Here is a 20,779-nt window from a genome sequence, read left to right on the forward strand (position 1 = left end):
CAGGGACAGGAGAGGAGGCAGGAAGTCCCATTTCGCAAGTGGTAGCTTTCTGCGTGCAGAAGAACATTTCTGGATTCAATCTGACAATGTTTTCTTTTAGATGTAATTTTGGGATGCATGCCTGTATCTATGTATTGTAAAGGGTCAAACATTCTAAGAGGAAGCAGCCCAGTCCTTCATTTGATGCATGTTGGCTTTGCTTTTGACAGCACAGTTCACATTATAATTGGGTTGTCTGTCGACCTGAGATCCTTTAGGCTTCGCATCATGACGAAAACTGTGATCCTTTTCTTGGCACTTACAAAAAGATGCATGATGGCGGCCACTGCAGCCATTCGAAACTGGGGTGCTGGAGCTGCAGGCTGTCTTGTCACCAGTGGCATTACAAACGTGTCAATGACATTGTGTTGGCTAGGGAAAACTTTCCACTGATGGTGTGGTTTTCTACTACTGGTTTTGCTACTACTGAGAACAGTTTATTGATTAATTGTTTATATCGTTAGATGCCTGTAAAACAGCCATATTTAACAATCCTAAAATGTTTGTGCAAGAGATGGAAATCAGGATTGTCAGCCAGCTCTGCCTTTTTGTTTTAATCTTTGTGTAGCACCTAGCGGCTGGAGGGGTAATAACAACAACAGTCATCATCCTCTTCTAGTGAAGCCTTCCTCAGCTCCCAGAATTCCTGGTCATTGGCCATGCTGTCTGGGGCTGATGGGAGTTGAAGTCCAAAACATCTGGAGAGCACTAGGTTGAGGAAGGCTGCTCTAGTGATAAGGGTGCAGCAGCATGGAGCCATGTGTCTTCCCTGCAAGGAATCCGTAGATCCTGGGGCTTAAAGGCTCAAACTTTCCATGGAGATGACTAGAGACATGATCTCCATGGAGGTTTGGAACTCCCTGCCACGGTTTTTAATAAAGTACCTAATTAGATCTCACTGTTAGGGAATGCTGCCTCAGCTATAAAACCTTTAACTGCTTCCACCAAAATAAATCCTCTATACCTAAAAGAAACTCAGTAGCCTGCTCCTATGGCATAGGTATGGGACTGACACTACCACTAGAGAGAACCTTTCAAAATGAACAAAAATTAAGATTTTTAAAAAGATGTTCTGCAACAGACTAACATGGCTAGGACTCTGGGAAAAATTAAGATGTTAATGGTAATTATTTACAATAGGGAATAAAGTGTCACTCTTCAAATAACAGATTGAGATTGCTTAAAGGTTCTTAAATATTCTTGGTTACCATTTGCCTAAACTTCACCCCACCCAATTTCTCACAAACAGCAGTAGATGCTGTACACTGGTCTTCCTCTGTCTCCAGCTCTTCCTGTTTCTTCAGGCTTCTAATTCAGATGTTTCAGGGCCTACTTCCTGAAGTTCCATCTAGTCATAAAACAGCAGCCTCAAATGTATTATATATAACTTGGTTTGCTCGTACAATTATCACGTTTGGTATATTAAATTTAAAAATATAGGTTATTCAGATAATAATTATAAATTTGCTGAGTTTGTTTTAATATTTTAAACTTTAATTATAATTTTATGAGCAAACCAATTTATACATAATACATTTTATTTTCCTAAAATAACAAATTGACTTTAGATCTGTAAAGAGAGCTAAAAAAAAGTATTGCATATTTTTTCAAACCCCCGCTCCCCCAATTTTTTTTTTCCAGAAAAAAACACTGGAAAACAACTATTTTTCCCATGGGTTCAATTGTTTTTTGGAAATGTTACATTTCTACTTGTGTACCCCGGGGGGACGGATTCAACCCCCAGCCAGCTTCTTCTGAAAATTGCTGCAGAGCGTAATTCTTACTATGCACACCTAGCAAATGAGGAAGTGTGAGCAAATCGCACTATGCCCAGTAAAGCTTGTGGTAGGCATTACACATCTGTGGCAGCTGCATATTCCACTCTGCTTCACTCCAGGCTACAGGATCAAAGGCAAGATCAGTGACCGCAGCTTGATTTACTAGACACATGCAAGCTACGTAGCTCTTTAAGCTAACTATAGACTGTGATGCCCAAATATTTCTGAGCAATATCACAAGCCAACGAAGATTGGTTCCAGCATAGTTGCAGCTGCTACCATCAAAAAGAGATATTGGTCTCACGCTCTATGATGTCCAGTATCAGCCTTTCCACCCAGGCTGCCTCAGAAATCGTATTGCAGTCTAATGAATACATTTCAGCATGGCAAGAAGTGGTCTAATAGTGGACGGGTCTTTGTGCATGGAAGGCAAGGGAATTTTTTTGGGAATGATCATGTCACAAGGGCATCCTTTTAGTGAGGAAGGTGGAATATGCCATACTGAGGCTACTGGGCACATATGAGCCACAGCTGCACCTATCATTTGTCTTTTATTTAGCTAGACACACAGATGGTAAAAAGAAAATGAAAGGCTAGTTAAAGCCCTTTCCGGAGCATTTTTGTGCACCTGATGCAAAGCAGCAGTAAGTATGGGGTTGTAAAAAGAATAGATTGAAATACCCTGATCAATGTCTAGTGTTTAAGTCTATCATCAGTGTTCACATGAAAAGGTTACTGGGCCATTCTATTAGTTTTGTTCCATGAGTACATATTTCAGGCATTCATGATTCAGTTCAGCAAAGCCATACTGGGATGTCTCTATGCCTACTTTCGCCATCGTGCCTTGTAGCCCTTTATTGGTGTCTCTTTACCCTGGCCTTCCCCAACCTGGTGCCCTCCAGAGGTGTTGGACTACAACTCACATCATTCCATGGCTGGCTGGCCATGCTGGCCTAGGGAAGAAAAAAGTGGTTGTCTCATCTATTGCGGGCATAAGAAGTCTGAGAAGTGGTTCTTCCACTGGTATAATTACCACCATGTTTAGTAGCAGGGGAGACGATACTCCTGCTCTCCCCTCGCTTCTCTTGCTTTAACTTAAGCATGTTCAAGAGTTTGCAGTAACTGTTCACGTGAACACGGTTTCAGTGAGAACAAGAGGTAAAGTGTGTTTGCAATAACAGAAGCAAGGGGTAGGACAAAAGTTGTGGACGGGTACTAGCAGATCAATCTGTAGGGAATAATTAAGGAAAGGCTAGGTCAGAAGAAGGGTCAAGGAGAAGGCAGGTGGGAGACAGGCGTTGGTGTAGCCAGTGCTACTGCTAGGGCTGAACCATAGGGCTGCTGTGTGGTAGCTTAGATGCTGAAGCCAAGGGGCCAAAGAGCAGGCCAAAAATATTAAAATAAATGAAATACAAAAGCAGCAACGGTTGAATGAATCCAGTTGTTCAGGCAGCGGAAGTGTTCATATAAATTAGTAGCCAACTGCTAGTCCCGAACTGACCCAGTGGGGAAGCATTGATTCTCTCCTCATGTGAACACAGCTGAACAACACAGGTCCTTTGATCTGCTGATGCAGGCAGGCATGTTGCCCCAGTAAAACGCTGTCCTAGGCAGCCACTCAGGTTGGACTATTAATTAAGCTGACCCTAAGTCATTGCTTCTTTAAAGGAGTTTGGTTCCCCTTTTCTGCACTATTTCCACGTCTACAATATACTTTTTGAGAATTGTATACAGTATTTCAAATAGGGTCACACCATAAATTTCTATAAGTGCATTACTATGCCTATAGTTTTATTTTCCACCCCTTTCCTAATAATCCCGAGTGTGGAATTTGCTGCTGCCCTTGTTGCTACAAATTGAGTTGAAGATTACATTGAGCAATGGCTCCAAAAACTCTTTCCTGAACAGTCACCATCAGCTGAGACATCGCTGCCCCCATTAGTGTATATATGATTAGGATGTTTTGCCCCAATGTGCATGATTTCACAGTTACTTACGTTGAACCTTTTTTTAAAAAATGCAAAAGTAAGTGTGGGGGACCTGACCCAGACCCTAGAGGAGGTAAGGGGGCTTTAGCCTTTTGCCACCCATCCAAATTGCAGGTGTAGACATCCCTGATCTGGATCTGGATTGCAGCAGGGAGCAAAAGGCTAAAGCCCCCACCCCCATAATACAGTTCCAAGTCAGATCAGAGTCCCTTAACTTTTAAGTAAAGGGTGAAAGATGTAGCTGTTAGTGAGGCTCTCATTCACCCAATTTGGAGACATCCTTTTGGAAATCTCATTGAATAGGTTATCATGATCACCGTGGTTCAACGTGGCTTATTTAAGCCACAATGAGCCGGGGTGCGCTGCGGGTGCCATCCTAAATATTCAACCTGTGGCCTGTCATGTCTTCCAAACCCAGGGACCATGAGTTATGCAAGGGTTAAACAACCCTTGTAGGAACCCTGGCCTCTTTGGGATTATGCGAGGGTTGTTTAAGACTGGGTTCAGAGCTGCAGCTTGAATATTCAAAATGGCCACCCATGCCACAACCCACCATGGCCCACAGTGGGCTGTTTGATTGTCCCAACCGGCCCACTGTCGACTTCGGTTCTGAATGGTGTCATCCATAAACTTAACCACTTCACAGTTCACTCTGAGCTCCAGGTAAGCTGTAGATTATCTTCTCACCATTGTAAATGTTCTTACCGACCCTCGTTACTTTAAGAATGGCTGGGGACAGAAATAGTTCTTAAGCATTGAAGACTGTATGATAGAGACATTGTGTGTACACACACATTCTATTTGCCCCATTGCCTTCACTGATTAAATCAGTTTTGCAGACCCTCGCAGCGCTACAAAAACCCATGAATAGTGGGTAGAATTAGATGTTACACTGAACATGGGAATGCCTGCCGAACTTCTCTCCTGTTTCCATAATAGGCACAACTCACCTCATCATCGTATTGTGCATTTCCGTGCCCCCCATTCTAAGTCACTGGCTGATGCTGGCAGGGTTAGGGAAAGAGCATTGGTAAGCGTGCCTAAATGATGCAGGGAGAAAGGACAGAACTTTGAACACGGCGGCCAGTTTTGGCAGCAGCCTTGTGCCTTGCATAACTAGGTTCTACTCAGAGACAATACAAGCACGGATACCTCTGTCATACCATCTTCAGCTCTCTGAATGAACTACTGACTTCCTCTAGTCCATATGGAAGTAATTCTTGGATTTATGGAGAATTTAAGAAGTTTCTTCCCTAAGAAGCTAAGCTGAAAATATTTTTATAAAAATGGCATCAGAAGTTAATCTACCATCATTTGACATAATTTCATAGATACTACTGAAGAACTTTTTTGAGAATTCAGGTCTTTCCATCTTAAAAAAAAATAAAAGGGCTCTCTTGGCTCAGTAAATATCATGGCATATGCTGTCCTTAGGACTTGACTGTGCAACACGAGCACTGTATCAATTGACAATTGGGGCCAGTGGCTGAAGAGTGGGCTAAAGGACTTAAGGAAAATCTGATTTCCTAAATGCTGATTTCTGCCGTAAAAGAATAATCTCTTCAGTTGTGAGAAAGTGGCAGACTCATTCTCCAATTCCTACTGACATTACGGAATGGAACGTGTAGAACTTAATACGATGTCCACAGGCAACAGAGTCTGCCCTTTTCCCCACTTAAATTACAGTTTTTCTTGTTGAATCCCAGACTCTTGAGTGATCTGAAAGCATGAGGAAGGCACGTGGCTCAGTTTTTCGGCATTCATAAGGACTAGTGGCCTAAGGCCATGTTGATCTATGGGCTCTGTGTGTCATCATCTCAATATACTCAATACTGTGACACACCATAGTATTGTCTGGTCATTGTCTATACACTTAAATCCTCAAAGACCTAAGTCAATGCAGAGAATGACTTCTACAATAACAAGAGTATATCCTGAACAGAACACAACAGTGTTAATTAGCATCTTACTCTCATTATTATACTTGAATGGTCAGAGAGAAGGCTAATTGTACTGTGTTTCCATCAATCACATAAGTTTAGGCTGCAATCCTGTAGCCACTTACCTGGGACTAAGCCCCACTGAACTCAGTGGAACTTACTTCTGAGTAAAAATGCATAGGATTGCACTGTTAATCAGTTGATATAGTAGGAATGATTATTTGCCATTATTACTCACAGAAAATGTCTGCAGCTGTTCCAAATTATGGTTTCCTGAATGGCTGGATGTCCTCCAGTTTCACAGTTTATCCCCACCCCCATGCTTCCAAGTGCTTTTGTTGCTCTCTCGGGGTTTGGCAAGGCTTGGGGCAGAAATATCATACAACTTTGCAAGTAGCTGTAACTATCTTATATACAATAAGCTTAAAAGCTGGCTTTAGCTACCACCTGTAAGCCACACCTCCTCTTCCCCATTCCCAAAAGCTGAGCTTCTGGGATGTTATAGAATATTCACAAACGTTCTAACTTCCCAGACAGAAACTGTCAGCAATAGGATATTGACCACTATTTAGCAAATCTGTGAGGGAAATGAAATGTCAGTTTGGTTGGCAAATATTGCCATGTGGATGGGGGCCAGGAAGGTCTGTATACTGTTGGCAGCAGCAGGTAGATAGCTTGGGAAACTGAGTTGAAGTGGGTTCAGAAGCAGGCAGCAGAACAGGGCTTGGCTGGGGAGCAGGGATCTGATGGAAGGATGGATAGTAGAATAGAAGCCGGGGTGGAAACAGTAGAGAGGAAGCATGGTACTGAGGATCAATCTGGCAGAACACCTCATATAGGGGCAGGAGAGAAACTATGTAGGTAAGGGAGGTTTGGGGGCTAGGGAATTGTGGACCAGGCACTATGGGGCAGTAAAACCAAGATACAGTATATTGGAGGGCAGAGGTAGAGGTTGTGATGGGTGAATTTTGCATATTGTTCTGAACTAACCAGACATGGCTACATGTCTCTCGGAGGTAGCAATCCTATGGCCACTAGTCAGCGGCTAGACGGACATAGGATATCGGGTTTTCTGGGAACTGACCTCGGAGCCTGCACTCTGAGGTCGGTTCCTGGAGAACCAACCTTCCCCCCACTTCTGCGCTGCTTCGCAGGCAGTGTGGAGAAGCCCCGTGCTCACAAGAGGAGTGCGGAGCGGCTGAATCGGGGCATTCTGGGGAGGGTGGAAATGCCTGTATGACACATCCTATGTGTTGTACGATAGCCTCCTCCCCCGCTCTGACCTCCCACAGTTAGACAGCCGAAAGCGGCTGTCTAGCCAAAAATGCAGGGCAGGAGGAGTGCAGAGGGAGCGATCCCCTCTGTGCTTCTCCAGCCCTGCATTGGATAGGCGGTCGCCTCTGAGTTCGGAGGTGGCCGCCTATCTGGATAGGATTGCGCCCTAAGTTATTTAAATCATATTGCCCGTTGGTATATATGTATGGAACTCTCATGAGTATTATGGATATCTTGGGAAAATCCAACAATTTGGGTCTTAAGTTAGAATTTTGAAGATGAAGTAGGAATTTCAAAATTCATTGCATCCAGGCTGCTGCTATTAGATAAAAAGTATCAGTTCATATGTTAGATCCAATCATCACATTCAAATTGAGTTATTCTTAAACACACACACTTCAAACAACACCTGTCCCTGACACCAATGTCCATTTAAACATGTTTCTGGTTACTTCACTTACGGAGAAGGTATTCAGAGCTGTCATGATCATAGTCATTGTCTTCAGGGAAGTGGTTGATTCGAAAACAGTGGCCTTTATATATCCCTGGAAAGGAAGAAAAACACCAATGAAATCATTTGGAATGTGCTTGGAAGAAGCCTGCCTGATGATCTCCTCTGACCAGGATTTGGTTGGCAATCCTCCCACCCTTAGGAGAGAAAATGCAATCAGGTGAGTCAACGCTTGCACAAAATAGTGTCTGTGATACAGGGATCCTGGGCTTTTCTTATGAGAGTTGTTGAATTAGTCTATGTCCTTGTTCTTACCAAATAGTGAATGATTACCTTTTCCAGCATGACTAGACTAGCTCTATTAAAAATTAGGGATGTCAGAGAATTCCGCGACGGATCTCAGTGAGGCCGAATGCCAGTGCATTTGGCCCCCGAAATCCGTTGCAGAACAAAGCCCCCACCCCACAAAAGGCGCACGGGACAAAGACCCCGCTGCCCCCACCCCACGAAAGATGCGCAAAATGGAGCACTTACCTGCTCCCGTCCGCGCTGCTTTGCGAATGGCGGCCGTCCTGTGGCCATCATTCGCTTCCTCCTCTTCATAGCCGTGATAGGCATACAGGGAAGCAAATGGCAGTGCCTACGACAGCCGCCATTTGCGTCCCTGCAGGGCTGCCCAGCGGCCGGATCTCCGGCTGCGGGCGGCCAGAGCCGGCTGGCGGCTTTGCGGCTTGGCCGCAGAGCGGAGCCGGCCAGGCAGGATTCCGGGGGGAGGGATGGAGCGCCTCCCCCCCATCGAGGATTGGCCAGCGCGGAGCCAGGTAGGTGTTTCGTACATCCCTATTAAAAATATATCCATGGGTAACAATGGAATACTGAATAGTCCTCTTTTCAAGATCAAAAGCACAAATCTCCATATCTGATCTTTCTGTTGCATCTTGAATCTTCCCCTCAAACAGCTTTTTTTAAATTGCCATATTTTCGTAGACATATTCTTCCTTGCCATGAGTAAGGCGGAAAACAATTTTCAAAGTGACAGACTGGATGCAGGCAGATGCCCTTTTAACCTAAGCAATTACACATTTTTCATTTCCATTTTTTTCCTCATTTTCCCCAGTGTTTTCCTTGAAATCTGCTTTTTTTCAGGTTTTCCACAAAGTTGATGTTTCTTGACCTTTTTCTGCAGTCAGCCCATTTAATTCAAGATGGCAGACGCTTAAAATGAGTGTACATGCTCAACATAGTCCTACTGGGGAAAATCTCATTGAGGGACAATAAAAGTCCAATTTACCAGGTTTAACCCCTTCATAGCAGTAGTCTGGCCCAGTTCAGGTGTCACAATAAGCCAGAACTGCTAAGAACTCTGGCTTACTGTGAACGAGCAAGCATGTTCCTTCTTGCTGTTCAATGCTCCCACTTGGATCTTCCTGCCAGCAGGAGCACCTAAACAAACAAGGGAGCCTCTGCCCTTGGTGTGTTTACTGTTACATCCCAACTGGGATCACTGGCTCACTGCTCGTTTATTAAGCCAGAGTGATCAGCCAGGATTTGTTCTTGAAGGAGTCAGGTGTGGGCAATCAAGCAGCTTGCACAAGCATGCTTACTTGTTCATGGCAAGCCAGAATTCACAGCAATTCTGGCATACCATGACTTGAGAATGTGACCACAGAGCGTTGCCTGGCTAATATTTAATAGCCAGACCACATAGGGCTGTTGTGCATCAGTTAAAAAATTCTTGACCGTATTTATCTTTTGGGTCTCACATAAGGAGCTTTTATTCAGTCTGGTTTCGTAACACTAATGGGGCTACAACAAGCAAGCTGGAACGATGGTCCCACTTCACCCCCTTTTGCCCGCTGATGGATAACATGCCTGACTGTAAAGCGGGGTGGGGAGAGAGATGCAGTATCTCCTAGGTCAGCCATCCTCATCTCGGTGCCCCCTGGGTGTTTTGGACTTCAACTGCCATCAGGCCCACCCAGCATGGCCAATGGTCAGGAATGCTGGGAGTTGTAGTCCCAAACATCTAGAAAGCACCAACTTGGGAAGGCAGCCCTAGGTTTTATTAGCAGCAGAGGAAAATAAAATGGACTTCACCTGGCACATATAGTGGGGGCTCCAGATGAGTATCTCTGGGGAGATCATGGGGCAGCACAAGCCAGAAGTCCAGTAGCGGCCGTCTAAAGCAGGGGGTGGCCGGCACCTGTATTCCCAGAGGGCCCTTCTTTCTTCTGACAGTAGTCCATGGGCTGGAAGTATATTTTGCTGCAATGTGGTCATGCTGCAAAAGAGTCTGCACCACCTGGCATTCAGGACTTTGGAGTCATGGTGCACCTGCCCTAGAGCATGCCCGCTGCATTGCATAAGAAGCCCAAACAGAGACCTAACATTCAAGCGTGTACTTCATCTTTTACAACTTTTGAAAACAATTTTTCTTTTCCTTATGGGTGAAACTGTCAGCATAGTTTTTACCAGACTGTAGTTAAAATTTGGGAAGGCCGATGGTGGAATAACTAGGTGAGAAATCTGTTCAGTTTGCATTTTCAGCAAATGTGTACTTCCTTTACTTAAACATGAAACAGAACGCAAAACCTATATATTTCTCTCTATATATACTTTTTACACACAAAAGCACACAAGAAATGCGTATGTTTCAAAGAATGTGCACCAAAATGCGTACACTAAAAATGCACAGAAACATCTGTCTTTTTAAAAAATGTGCATAAAATGCATATATATTTTTTAAAACGTGCAGAATGTTTTATTCATTGGAAAATTGCTTGGAAAAGAGTGTACTTCTGGGAAAGTGCACATAAAAATGCATACATTAAAATGTGTACAAAACGTGTATTTTTAAAAAATGCATGAAAATACATAAAATTTTCATGAGAATGGAAAGAAAAATCATGGTCTGATGCAGAAATGGGATGGAACAAACTTTGCACTGGAGCAATGAGAACTAGAGCGCAATTAAGTGTGACAGAGTCTCCCATCCTTACAGATAACATGGTGTCAGGGGCTGGATCTGCCCTGTAGGTCACCATCCCTGGCCTACAGGTGTATCTGTAAGAAGGCATCTTTTCAGATGACAATCCAGCATTACAATTCAGTCTATTTCCATGTGTGAACTGCTCCCCTGGTCGTCTTGCAAGTTGCAAGAATATGTCATACTCAAGGTGAGTAATTCTGTACATACATAGCTGTCTGGTGCTTTCAGTTCTAGCGTAAGAAGACTTGAAACCCATCAAATGCTGTGACTGTATTGGATGGATTTTAGGTGCACATGGTCAGGATATAGCTGTGGATTTACTTTACTGCTGGCAGTAATGATTACAAGAAGCCACTAATCCAGGAGAGTTCCAGATTCCTCGCTGGGCTTGCTAAACACAGTCTGTGATTGACATGTGGCGACTTGAACTCTGATACTGCCAGAGATTGTTCATTGGCATGTGTTTCAGGCACGCTATACAACGTTTAGTAAATAGTATCTGCCAAGTAACACCAGTACAGTGTGTAAAATAATGCTCCAGGGATTATCAGTAAATCTAGGAAGTACAGCACAAATGAGATGAATTAAGGTCCGATTTGCATGATCCTCCAATAGCAGCAGGCCCCATCTAAAGAGAAACTTGTGAGCTTAGGAACACAGTTGTTCACAGGTCCCTCTTCTTCACATAATGTTCCCCTTTCCAGTTCTTCAGACAGTACTTGCTTACTAGTGATGGGAGAGAAGAAAGGAAGGGGCGCTTACCTAAGTCCCCTTGCCACACACATATTGACTGGCTTTACATAGTATGATGACCCGCACTCATGGTTGAGTATGTGTTTAGTGTGGTTGTTGTTGAAGCGTGAGTTCTTGTGTGAACCCAGCTGTGCTAACAAACCATGGTTTGTTAATCATAAACAACCATGCTTCCCTTCTATTCAGGGAGAACTTGAGATGGGAATACTATTTTCAGGGTAGTTCTGCGTCTTTCACAATATATAGTTCTGCTCTAAGTGTAAAGCTAAAAAGCAGGACAATAAATTAATATCTGCATTCTTTTCAAAGTGCCTTGCTTCCCCCACACCTATACATTAATGTTCTGAGGCTTGTTGGTGTCTGTGGCCCTTGAACTATTCCTGACACTTAGAACATTTCTATACCAGGCCAAAACCTTGCAACTTTACCAGGGCTTTCTGCTTCCGTTTTCTTTGCAGGATTACAACGGACTCCTTTAGACAGCAAGCATGTGATGTGGAAATGAAAACTCCCTTTCTTGGCAAATTGGCAATGCTGTATATGTTCAACAAAACAGTGACATCTAGTGGCTGAATTATAGTGCTATGCCGGCATTACACACTGCCAATATTGCACAATTGAGGCTTATTTACAGGAAGGCTGAGCGCCGAAGAACTGATGCTTTCGAACTGTGGTGCTGGAGAAGACTCTTACGAGTTCCCTGGACTGCAAGGAGGTCAAATCAGTCCATCCTAAAGGAAATCAACCCTGAGTGCTCATTGGAAGGACAGATACTGAAGCTGAAGCTCAAATATTTTGGCCACCTAATGCGAAGAGAAAACTCCCTGGAAAAGACCCTGATGCTGGGAAAGATTGAAGGCAAAAGGAGAAGGGGACGGCAGAGGAGGAGATGGCTAGATAGCATCACCGATGCAATGAATATGAACTTGAGCACACTCCGGGAGAGAGTGGAGGACAGGAAGGCCTGGCGTGCTATGGTCCATGGGGTCATGAAGAGTCGGACATGACTTAACGACTGAACAACAACAAGGCTTATTACAGCTTATCTCCAATCTTTTTGAAAGAGGGATAACCAGGGGAAAGCACCAGAGATGTCCTGGAGATTGACAATGTTGTGTAAAGGACCCACAAACTTCCATGAGTGGCCAATCACAAGTGTAGAAGAAATCGCTCATGTAGAGAAGCCCTTGTTTGTTTGTTTTTTCTGGATTTGAATGTGCCTAGTGTCCTAAAAAAATAGAGATTCATTTTTTAAAAAATTCCCTGCTTTTCTTCACTGGATTTGTTCTGGTGCTCTCCATATTATATTTCCAAATATTATTTTCTGCCTTTTTCCATGCCCATGCAACAGACACACCTATAGCTTTACTTGAATAAGACAAAACCATGCCACCATTTCAGAAGACAATGTACTTCATTTACTGTATGGGATTTTGCTTAGTATTTCTGAACATATTCCTAGTAAAGAACTGTGTAGGTTTAATTCTTGGAGAAATCCTCAAGCAGTAATTTATTCCCAGCTACAGAAAGCCAGGATTATCTGTGTCTAGTACTTTTCAAACTTTGTATTTAAAACTCTTCTATGGCAACTCTGCACGCCGTTTTAAAACATTCAACTTCAGTAAAGGACAGAGGGATAAAATGCACAATCTGATCCTACTAGAGCGCAATCCTATGTCTTCTCAGGAGTTAGTAAGTGTATATAGGATTGCAGCCTTAGGCCAGATCAACACCTTGTGTCAAATCATTATGATCCCTTCATGGTAACGCTATATCCCTCTTGCACATTTATACCTCATGGGACACACAATGACATTTGTTGCGGTATATTGGATAATCTGGAATGAAAAGCAGGAAACAACACTACAAAAGTGGTGTATTGAATGTGTAATGTGCCCCAAGAGTTGTCAGCGCACTTCAATATCACTATAAAGCAGTAGTGTAGGTCTAGCCTTAGTGTGCTTCAGCTGCCATTGCACAAATGGCACATTGCACGGGCTACATAAAAGCAGCATCCTATATCTGGCAAATGGGCAAAGATGAGCAATGGCATTTCAGTTTCCACAACTTTGTTTTGTTCTGGACAAACAATGGCTCAGTGTCTGGGGGATAGTCTTCAACTGGCTACTCTGGATATCTAGGAATGGGGGTATTCAGATATATTTATTGTTAATGCTGGTTGGATTATCTCAGTGACAAGGAGCGTAGAGAATTACAAACAGCCTGTTCATACTGAAGGTTCTAGTATACTATTTATTGCCAAATGCCCATTGTAGAATGACAGACCAAGTCCCCAAATTTCTATTCACAGTCTTTGCCCTATAATCTCCTGCTGCAACTGTACATTCTCAGCTCATAACAACCCCTTTTTCTTTTGGGTTGCTCCCCGCCTTGCCGATCTCATGCAGAGGTAGACTGTTCCTCTCCTGCCGATCTTTAAGATGGGCTTTAATTTAAGTGTCTAGATTGAGTGTCAGTTCTGTGAGACTCTGTCAGAAGATGTTTAATGCTGTCATTACAACGTAAGTCATGTCCCAGCTGATGCAAGTTGTCTACAGAACATGCCATGCTCACACTGGCTGCTGCTCTATCACGGACTGTGGGCCGAGGAAAGGCAGCTGCAGGGGGAAAAGAAAGGAAAAGGAGGGGGAGGTAACACCAGGGGGTAACACACATTGATTTGGTCTTGAGGTTTTGAAAGCAGGTGTTTGCTGAGCAAGGCAGGAAATCAAGCTTCTTGGAAGAAAAATACACAGCGGGTAAGTGGCTATATCAGCCAGTTGCTTTTTGACACAGTGAGAGTTGTGATACTTATTCAAGTGTCTGTCCACATGCTGCTAGTCTGCACATGTTTTGCCCTAAAGGGTTGGGTTTACAAAAGGCAGCATTTTACCAGAAAATCACCAACTGCATTTGGATGTAGCAGTACATTATGCATTGTTGTTATGTGAATTAGCCAGGGGCTTGTTCCTCTTTCCCTCTCCTCCTCCAGTGTGGCCACAAGAAGATCAAAAGCTTCCACGACTGCTTTCAAATTAACCACAGTTTAGCATTTTGTTCAAACCCTAAACTGTAATCTTAACTGTGATTTATTAAAACAATCCGGCTTCATAAACAATGGTTTGAAATTGGCTTATTCTAGTAAACCATAGGCAAGAACAACCATTGGCCAGATTCAGAGATCATGCTAAACTGTGGTTAGCTAAAAATGGGAGCAAAAGCTTCTGAACTCCTCCTCAGGGCTGTACTGGAGGAGAAAGGAGGGGGAAGCTGATGAGGCTGAAGCTTGTTCATGTAACAATAAACTACATCATTGCATCCAAATGCAGCCACTGATACTTCTTTGCAATTATAGACCCAGATTAAAATATTTAAGCTTGTTATTGTCATCACTGTCATCCTCAGTTTGTTTGTTTTTCTCTTCCTATGTTTGATCCTGTATCAGCAGAAATTTAAAATTTAGCACGTGTCTTTATTGTGGTGATTTGGCGAGACTAATGGCAAGCTGAAAGGGGTGCTCTCTTGCAGGCTCAAAAACACTTGATACTTTTCCTTTGCATTTGAACCTCAGAGACAGGGCATATAGAGAAGAATCTTGTGTTGTCGTAAACTTCCTGCTCCTGGTCAGCTCTTCCTCTGAGATTAGTGGGTTGATCAAGTGGTGGTGAAAGGAGAAGGCTGGTGGAGAGTCCACACCCATTCTGCAGATTTTGGTGACATTCTCGTGGAAATTGTCAGCGGGTGAATGGCTGTGAAGAGAAATCCAATCATTTTGGAGATGCAATAACCTCATTTCTTTCTCTGTTTATAATTCTGATATTTGACTGTATTTCAAATAAGCACAGGACTTGAGGCTGTCACTTTTAATTTTGACTGTGTAATGTGAGCTATTTGTTGAAAAAGCTATGAAATGCCCCACCACCTACTCTGACAGCCCTGCCCTACACTTGTTTGTGCTGTGGTTGTGAGGTGTAAGATCACACACACTGACTGGAAATAACTGTGGGGATTCCCCTCAGCTTGCCACTTACTGCCCCAATAGGGAGGGTGCATTGTGTGCTCAATGCTTTGCCCACACCACGTCCTTCCCAATGGGGGAAGGTGCAGGGCAGGCAAAGCATTCTGTTCTCCAACCAATGTAGCTTACATTCTCCATGTTCACAGTAAACGCCCCCTTCCCCCTTTGCACACTAACCCTGCTGCACCTTCTCTCTCCCGGCCTCCTACCATTAGACTGAAGAAGCAGGTAGCATGGCCTCCTTCACTCGCATGGACCTCTCTTTGGAGCTCATGTTGGGAGTTCCAGTGAACAGCTACCGAATGCAAATGTAACACTCAGAACCACCTCCAGGCCTTTTATCTGCCTGATTGGGCATGGGGTACCCAGGAAACAGGCTATACCTGGCCATGCAGCTGCTTGTCAGCCATTCATTCCATTGCTTATGAGCCACCAACGACGGGGGTGTGTGTATGCCACTGGCTGTACTTCCTGAATGGTTAGTGCCCCACTTTTGTCACACCCCTTGAATTACAGCTGGAAGTCCTGACTTCGCTCCCATCTGGGTGTGTTTCCTTTCAACTTCAGTGTGGTGGTATACAGAGGCCAACTGCCAAAACAGTTATCCTTGTTCCGATATTTCTGGCCCTGACTGTATGTGTACATTGCCCTGAGTTTATGGGGTCTTGCATATATTTTCGTCAGCTAATCTGATTGCTGAGTCCTATTATGATAGGAAACAAAATGTGAGTCTTAACTCCTCTAGGTGAAAGAAAAAATAGTGGTAAACCTCCCAAACGTGGATTGAGCTTCAAGCTATTAACAACTGATCATGCAAGTGGGATGTGCAGCAAAATGCTGCAGTGTGGAGAGCTGCTGGTCACCATTCCAGTTAGCTGTGCCCTCCTTCATGATACTCCATTCCGTTCCTCCTTCCGCCCAGTTTCCCATTTTTTTCTGCAACAGTCAGAATTCCATGGCTAATGGGCAGGCTCAGTCCTTACTGAGCTGTTTTGGGGATCTCTCCTCTTAGGGTTTTGTTTGTACTTCTGCAAACCATAGAACTTCTCCAAGCCTGCTGATATCTTCCACTTGCGCAGTGGCAGCAGAAGCGCTCATGCTGCATGAGGGAGGAGAAAAGCTGCTGCCGCTGCCGCAAACTTGAGTGGGCTCTCTGAAGAGTGATGTCAGCCAGCAAAAGCACCTGGGGCAGCTTTTCAGAGAGTTGTGCTGTCTAAAAGGTCTCCAAGGAGACTGCCATTACTGCGGGTGATTTCCTGCAACATTTCTCCCTTGGAGCAGTTGCTCATTCTTCGTTAGCTCTGGCTAAACAGAGGACAGGGTGGCTGCTCTGGAGGAGAGGTATCCCAGGAAACTGCCTGCAGCACAGGCGATCTCCTAGGACATCTCTCCAACCAGGTACTGCCTGGCTCTGAGGAAGGCTTTCTTTTTTCTTTTTGCTAAAGGTTTAGAATCATAGGGTTGGAAGGGGCCTACAAGACCATCGAGTCCAACCCCCTGCTCAGTGCAGGAAGCCTGATTCCCAGGTGGTCTCCCATCCAAGTACTAACCAGGGCTGACCCTGTTTAGCTGCTGAGATCAGACGAGATCGGGCATCTCCAGCCCTTTGCTCGTATATTCTTTGAATACCTGGAAACTTTGAGGTTCCTTCAAGCCTGCTGATACATCCCTTCTAGGGGCGCCATTTGGCTACATAAGGATTGGCACCACTTGGACAATTAAGATTGCTATTTGTATATATGATGATGTATTTCAACTGATGTTGCTAACCTCCCTGATAGCGAAGCAGCCAGCAGGTTTACACATTAATCCACAAGATTCAGCACCTTCAGTAATAAAAGGAGTCATTGTATAGGTTAAAATTATATGGTAATTTACTTTAACTATTGGGTGGCTGGCATCTGCCTAATAGCTCTCCTGGTAGAATAATAGACACTGCGGAAAGTGCTGTGTCTGTTGGCTCTCATAAAATAGAGGAGCTATATTCACTAGTGAAACTATAGGTTATAATGTGCTCCTGCATATTACTACTATTTCTTTGTATCAGAAAAGGACAAAGGAGCATTATATCCACCTCGCATTTCCTTATCCTAAAATTCTCAAATTACAAGTGTGTGATCGACTACATGAACTTACGCCTTTCATATGTGACCTGCTCCATTTTGTATTCATCATCTTCTTTGGCTGATTCTAGGCAATGTGCAAATCTGGGTCACTTTGAAAGCCTGCTTCTCCTTGTTGGAACTTTTACATGCAATGAAATTTATTCATGATGTTTGCTGTGAGCACTTCACTCACCACCCAGCGCATTACTTTGCTTTCCGTTTACTGAATACACATCATGAAACTGTTGATCCTGTGCAGAAACCAGTCAAGGCTCAGTGCGTGTAATGAGATTATTGACTTTAGACACAATCTTCAACTCAGCACAGCCACTATGATTATTCTGTGATTCCACCCCCGGCCCGCCTTCAGCAGCACCCTTGTCAACGCTCCCCATGCCTTCTAAACTCTTCTGCGTCCTTAAAAATGATAATAAAGAAGGAGCAATGTCAGGATTGTGGGGAGGGAGCTGCTGAAAGGGAAATCCAAAAATACATAATATGCACAGGGATATTAAACCTCCTTCAGCCCAAGGGCTTAATTCAATTTAGGAGAAGTTCTTGGGGGTTGCATTCCAGTGGCAGGTCATGCCAAAGGCAAAAGCGGCTTGGCTACAATTACTGGCATATTTTAGCTTACAGCTCGTACTGTTGGTAAGTAAGCCTTAGGAGAAGCTTTTTGCCCTTTGAGAATGGGGAAAACTCCACAAAAGCCAGAAAACCACCAAATGATTGGCAGTTGAGAAGGGGGCCTGGCTGACCCCGGAGGGCTGGATCAGGACCACAGGTTCTTGACCAGATTTGGCCAGTGAGCCTGAGGTTCAACACCCCTGGTATAAATGCATTGCTGGAAATTAGCTTCACAGAGGTCACCGAAACTGGTACAAGCAGCTATGCCTTGAAATCTGCCTTCCGTCCCTCTCCCAAAGAGGGAGTCACTCTCACCCACCCACCCTGACATGGCAGCAGAGACCGTTGCTGTTTTTTGTTGGAGGGAAAAGGAGATTCCAGTCTCCATTCAACTTCCTTGTTCCTTCTGACAATAAACAGTGAGGTGCTATGCCAACATGAGGCTGAGTTAGAGGTGCAGCAGCTCTCTCCTTGCCAGAAATGTACACTGAAAGGGGGATTTCAAAAGCATGGCTGTCTATAGCTGGTTTGGCTACCTATAGCTGCTTTGAGGCTACCATAGCCATCATGAGGTTTCCTTCCATTCAGTGCCTTGTTAAGAGGCAAATTATAAATTGCAGCCCATATTCATAATTTGCCCCAGAGAGCTTTGGCTATGGGGCGGTATAGAAATGTAATAAATAATATAATAATATCTTTATCATCTCTGATCAAGTACAGCCTTAGATGTAACTGCAAACCCAAACTTCCCAATGCCGCCTCCACCGCCACCATGAATAACCATCATCACTCCCCCCATTAATATGGTGTCTGACATTTCTACTTAATTTTACCAAATCCCCAGTTCTACTACTCAAAACCAGATTTGTTCTTGCGTAAACAAGCTCAGAATTCAGCTATATCTTCTCTTTTGCTTTCTCCTTTTTCTCAGAAAGTACAATCCTCTTTTTAAACATTGGAACTGTAACACCAACCTACCTGGTACATCCATTTCTAATTCTGATAGGTTCCCTTCTGAGATCCTTTGTTCCCTAGATTTATCATATCTTTGAGAATGGGGGGGGGGGAAGGAAGCCTTCTCTCATTTTCTAGACTGAAATTCTCCTTATGAGTCTTTTCTGCTGCCTAGCCTGACTGAGAGAAACTGTTTTATCTTCATTCCTGTTCTCTTTTGCTTCACATCTTTTTTTTCTTTTTTAAAAAATCCATATACTTCAAACACTCTTTAACACCTCGCTTTGACTTTGTCCATACTGACTGTATTGTAGCATGATGAAATGTAACTTCAAGATGTCTCTTGTCCTGCATACAGGCTGCAGCTGCCAGTCATTTTTCTTTGACTCCCTAAATTGTAAATTGGCTGATGCTAGCAGAGGGTAATCAATTTTACATTATTTATTTATTTTATTTGTACCCTGCCCTTTCTACCAAAAAAAAAGGCACTCAACGCAGCTTACAGGCACAATTAACATTGATTAAAACAATAAAACAGTAGATTAAAACACAATAGAAACATAACAATTACAGTATTAAGAAATAAAAAACAGCACCCAACCCGACAGACCCACTTACGGGCCAAAGGCCTTCTTGAATAAAGCAGTCTTTGCCTGCCAGCAGAAAGACAGCATAGTGGGAGCAAACCTAGCTTCCCTTGGGAGGGAGTTCCACAGCCTGGGAGCAGCCAACAAAAAAGCCCTTTCCTGGGTCACCACCAAATGCGCCTCTGAAGACAGTGGTCTTGAAAGAAGGGCCTCTCCAGAAGAACTTAAGAACTGGGCAAGCTCATATAGGAGAGGGTGGTCTTTCAGGTAGCCTGATCCCAAGACAGACAGACAGACAGACAAGCCATGTAGGGCTTTATAGGTCATAACCGATACTTTTAATTCTGCCTGGAATTCTGTCCAGAGACAGACTGGTTGCTGTCTCAACTTGTGCCAACTGGAGCCCAGTGCCAGAAAGTGGAAGGACAGAACTCCCTCCTTCCCTCCCTTTGAGGCTGCCACCTCCTCAGCCACCTCCTAAGTAAGGTAAGAGCCCATGAAACCCAAACCCAACCCATGAGCATTTCTCCAAAATTTCTTCACCACTGAATTTCTTTTCAAAAGCAGTTTCTCTGCTATCAAATTGAATGAGAATGGTTAAAAAAAGGTGGGGAAAGTTTTCAGCACAGCACTAGTTAGCACAGCACCACGGCTGTAAGCAATGGTGGTATTGTGGTGCACAACAGCCTATCTGTGCTAAACTCAGTGTGTGACAGCTGGTTACTGCACTCCCCTGCCCGGCTAAGACCTTGATTTCTTTGGAGTAGCTACTAGTATTGTCTCCCAGAGCCACTCCCCCAAATCATAGAGGTTCAGTCCTGACATGTCTTCTTATGAAATCCCCGATAGATTTTGCTGACAAGGTCGTTATGGGACTCTCCCAGACAAGTAACAGGCTGATCCTACACAGGTGGGCTTAGGTACACTTAACACTCCAGTTTCAGGCTGTAAGGCAGGCATGGCATCGGCTCAAGTGAGAGCACTTTCCCCTACAATGAACATGGTGGACTGCAAGAGGAACCGCCACACTGTGAAGTAATTTTAAAATGTGAGCAATTGTCCCTATAATTAGATCATTCCAGGAAGTAACTATTTAATAATGCGGGGAAAGAGGGCAAATATAACCTAAAGCACTCTGTGGAGGACAATTTCCCTGTTGCTCCACTGGGAACCCTGCTAGCCAGGGCAAAGGGTGTGTGTGTTCCTTCTTTCCTTCAAAGTTCTGAAACCTTCTGTGCTGTCGCCTATACAGTCTCTGATAGGGGATGCGCAGAA

The 20,779-nt window shown here is 44.0% G+C and overlaps 1 protein-coding gene across 1 annotated transcript in view; it reads right to left on the minus strand.

Annotated features, from left to right (window-relative positions):
* CACNG4 (calcium voltage-gated channel auxiliary subunit gamma 4) overlaps nt 1-20,779 on the minus strand; it is a 101,723-nt gene that overhangs the window by 13,139 nt on the left and 67,805 nt on the right. Inside the window, exon 2 of the mRNA XM_084837481.1 lies at nt 7,482-7,565. Coding sequence (XP_084693607.1) covers nt 7,482-7,565 — 84 coding nt within the window. The remainder of the gene's footprint in view (nt 1-7,481; nt 7,566-20,779) is intronic.

This window comes from Heloderma suspectum, chromosome 2 (assembly GCF_057233095.1).
Source record: "Heloderma suspectum isolate Gila_16-S chromosome 2, 16-S_ref, whole genome shotgun sequence".
Taxonomy (NCBI): Eukaryota; Metazoa; Chordata; class Lepidosauria; order Squamata; family Helodermatidae; genus Heloderma; species Heloderma suspectum.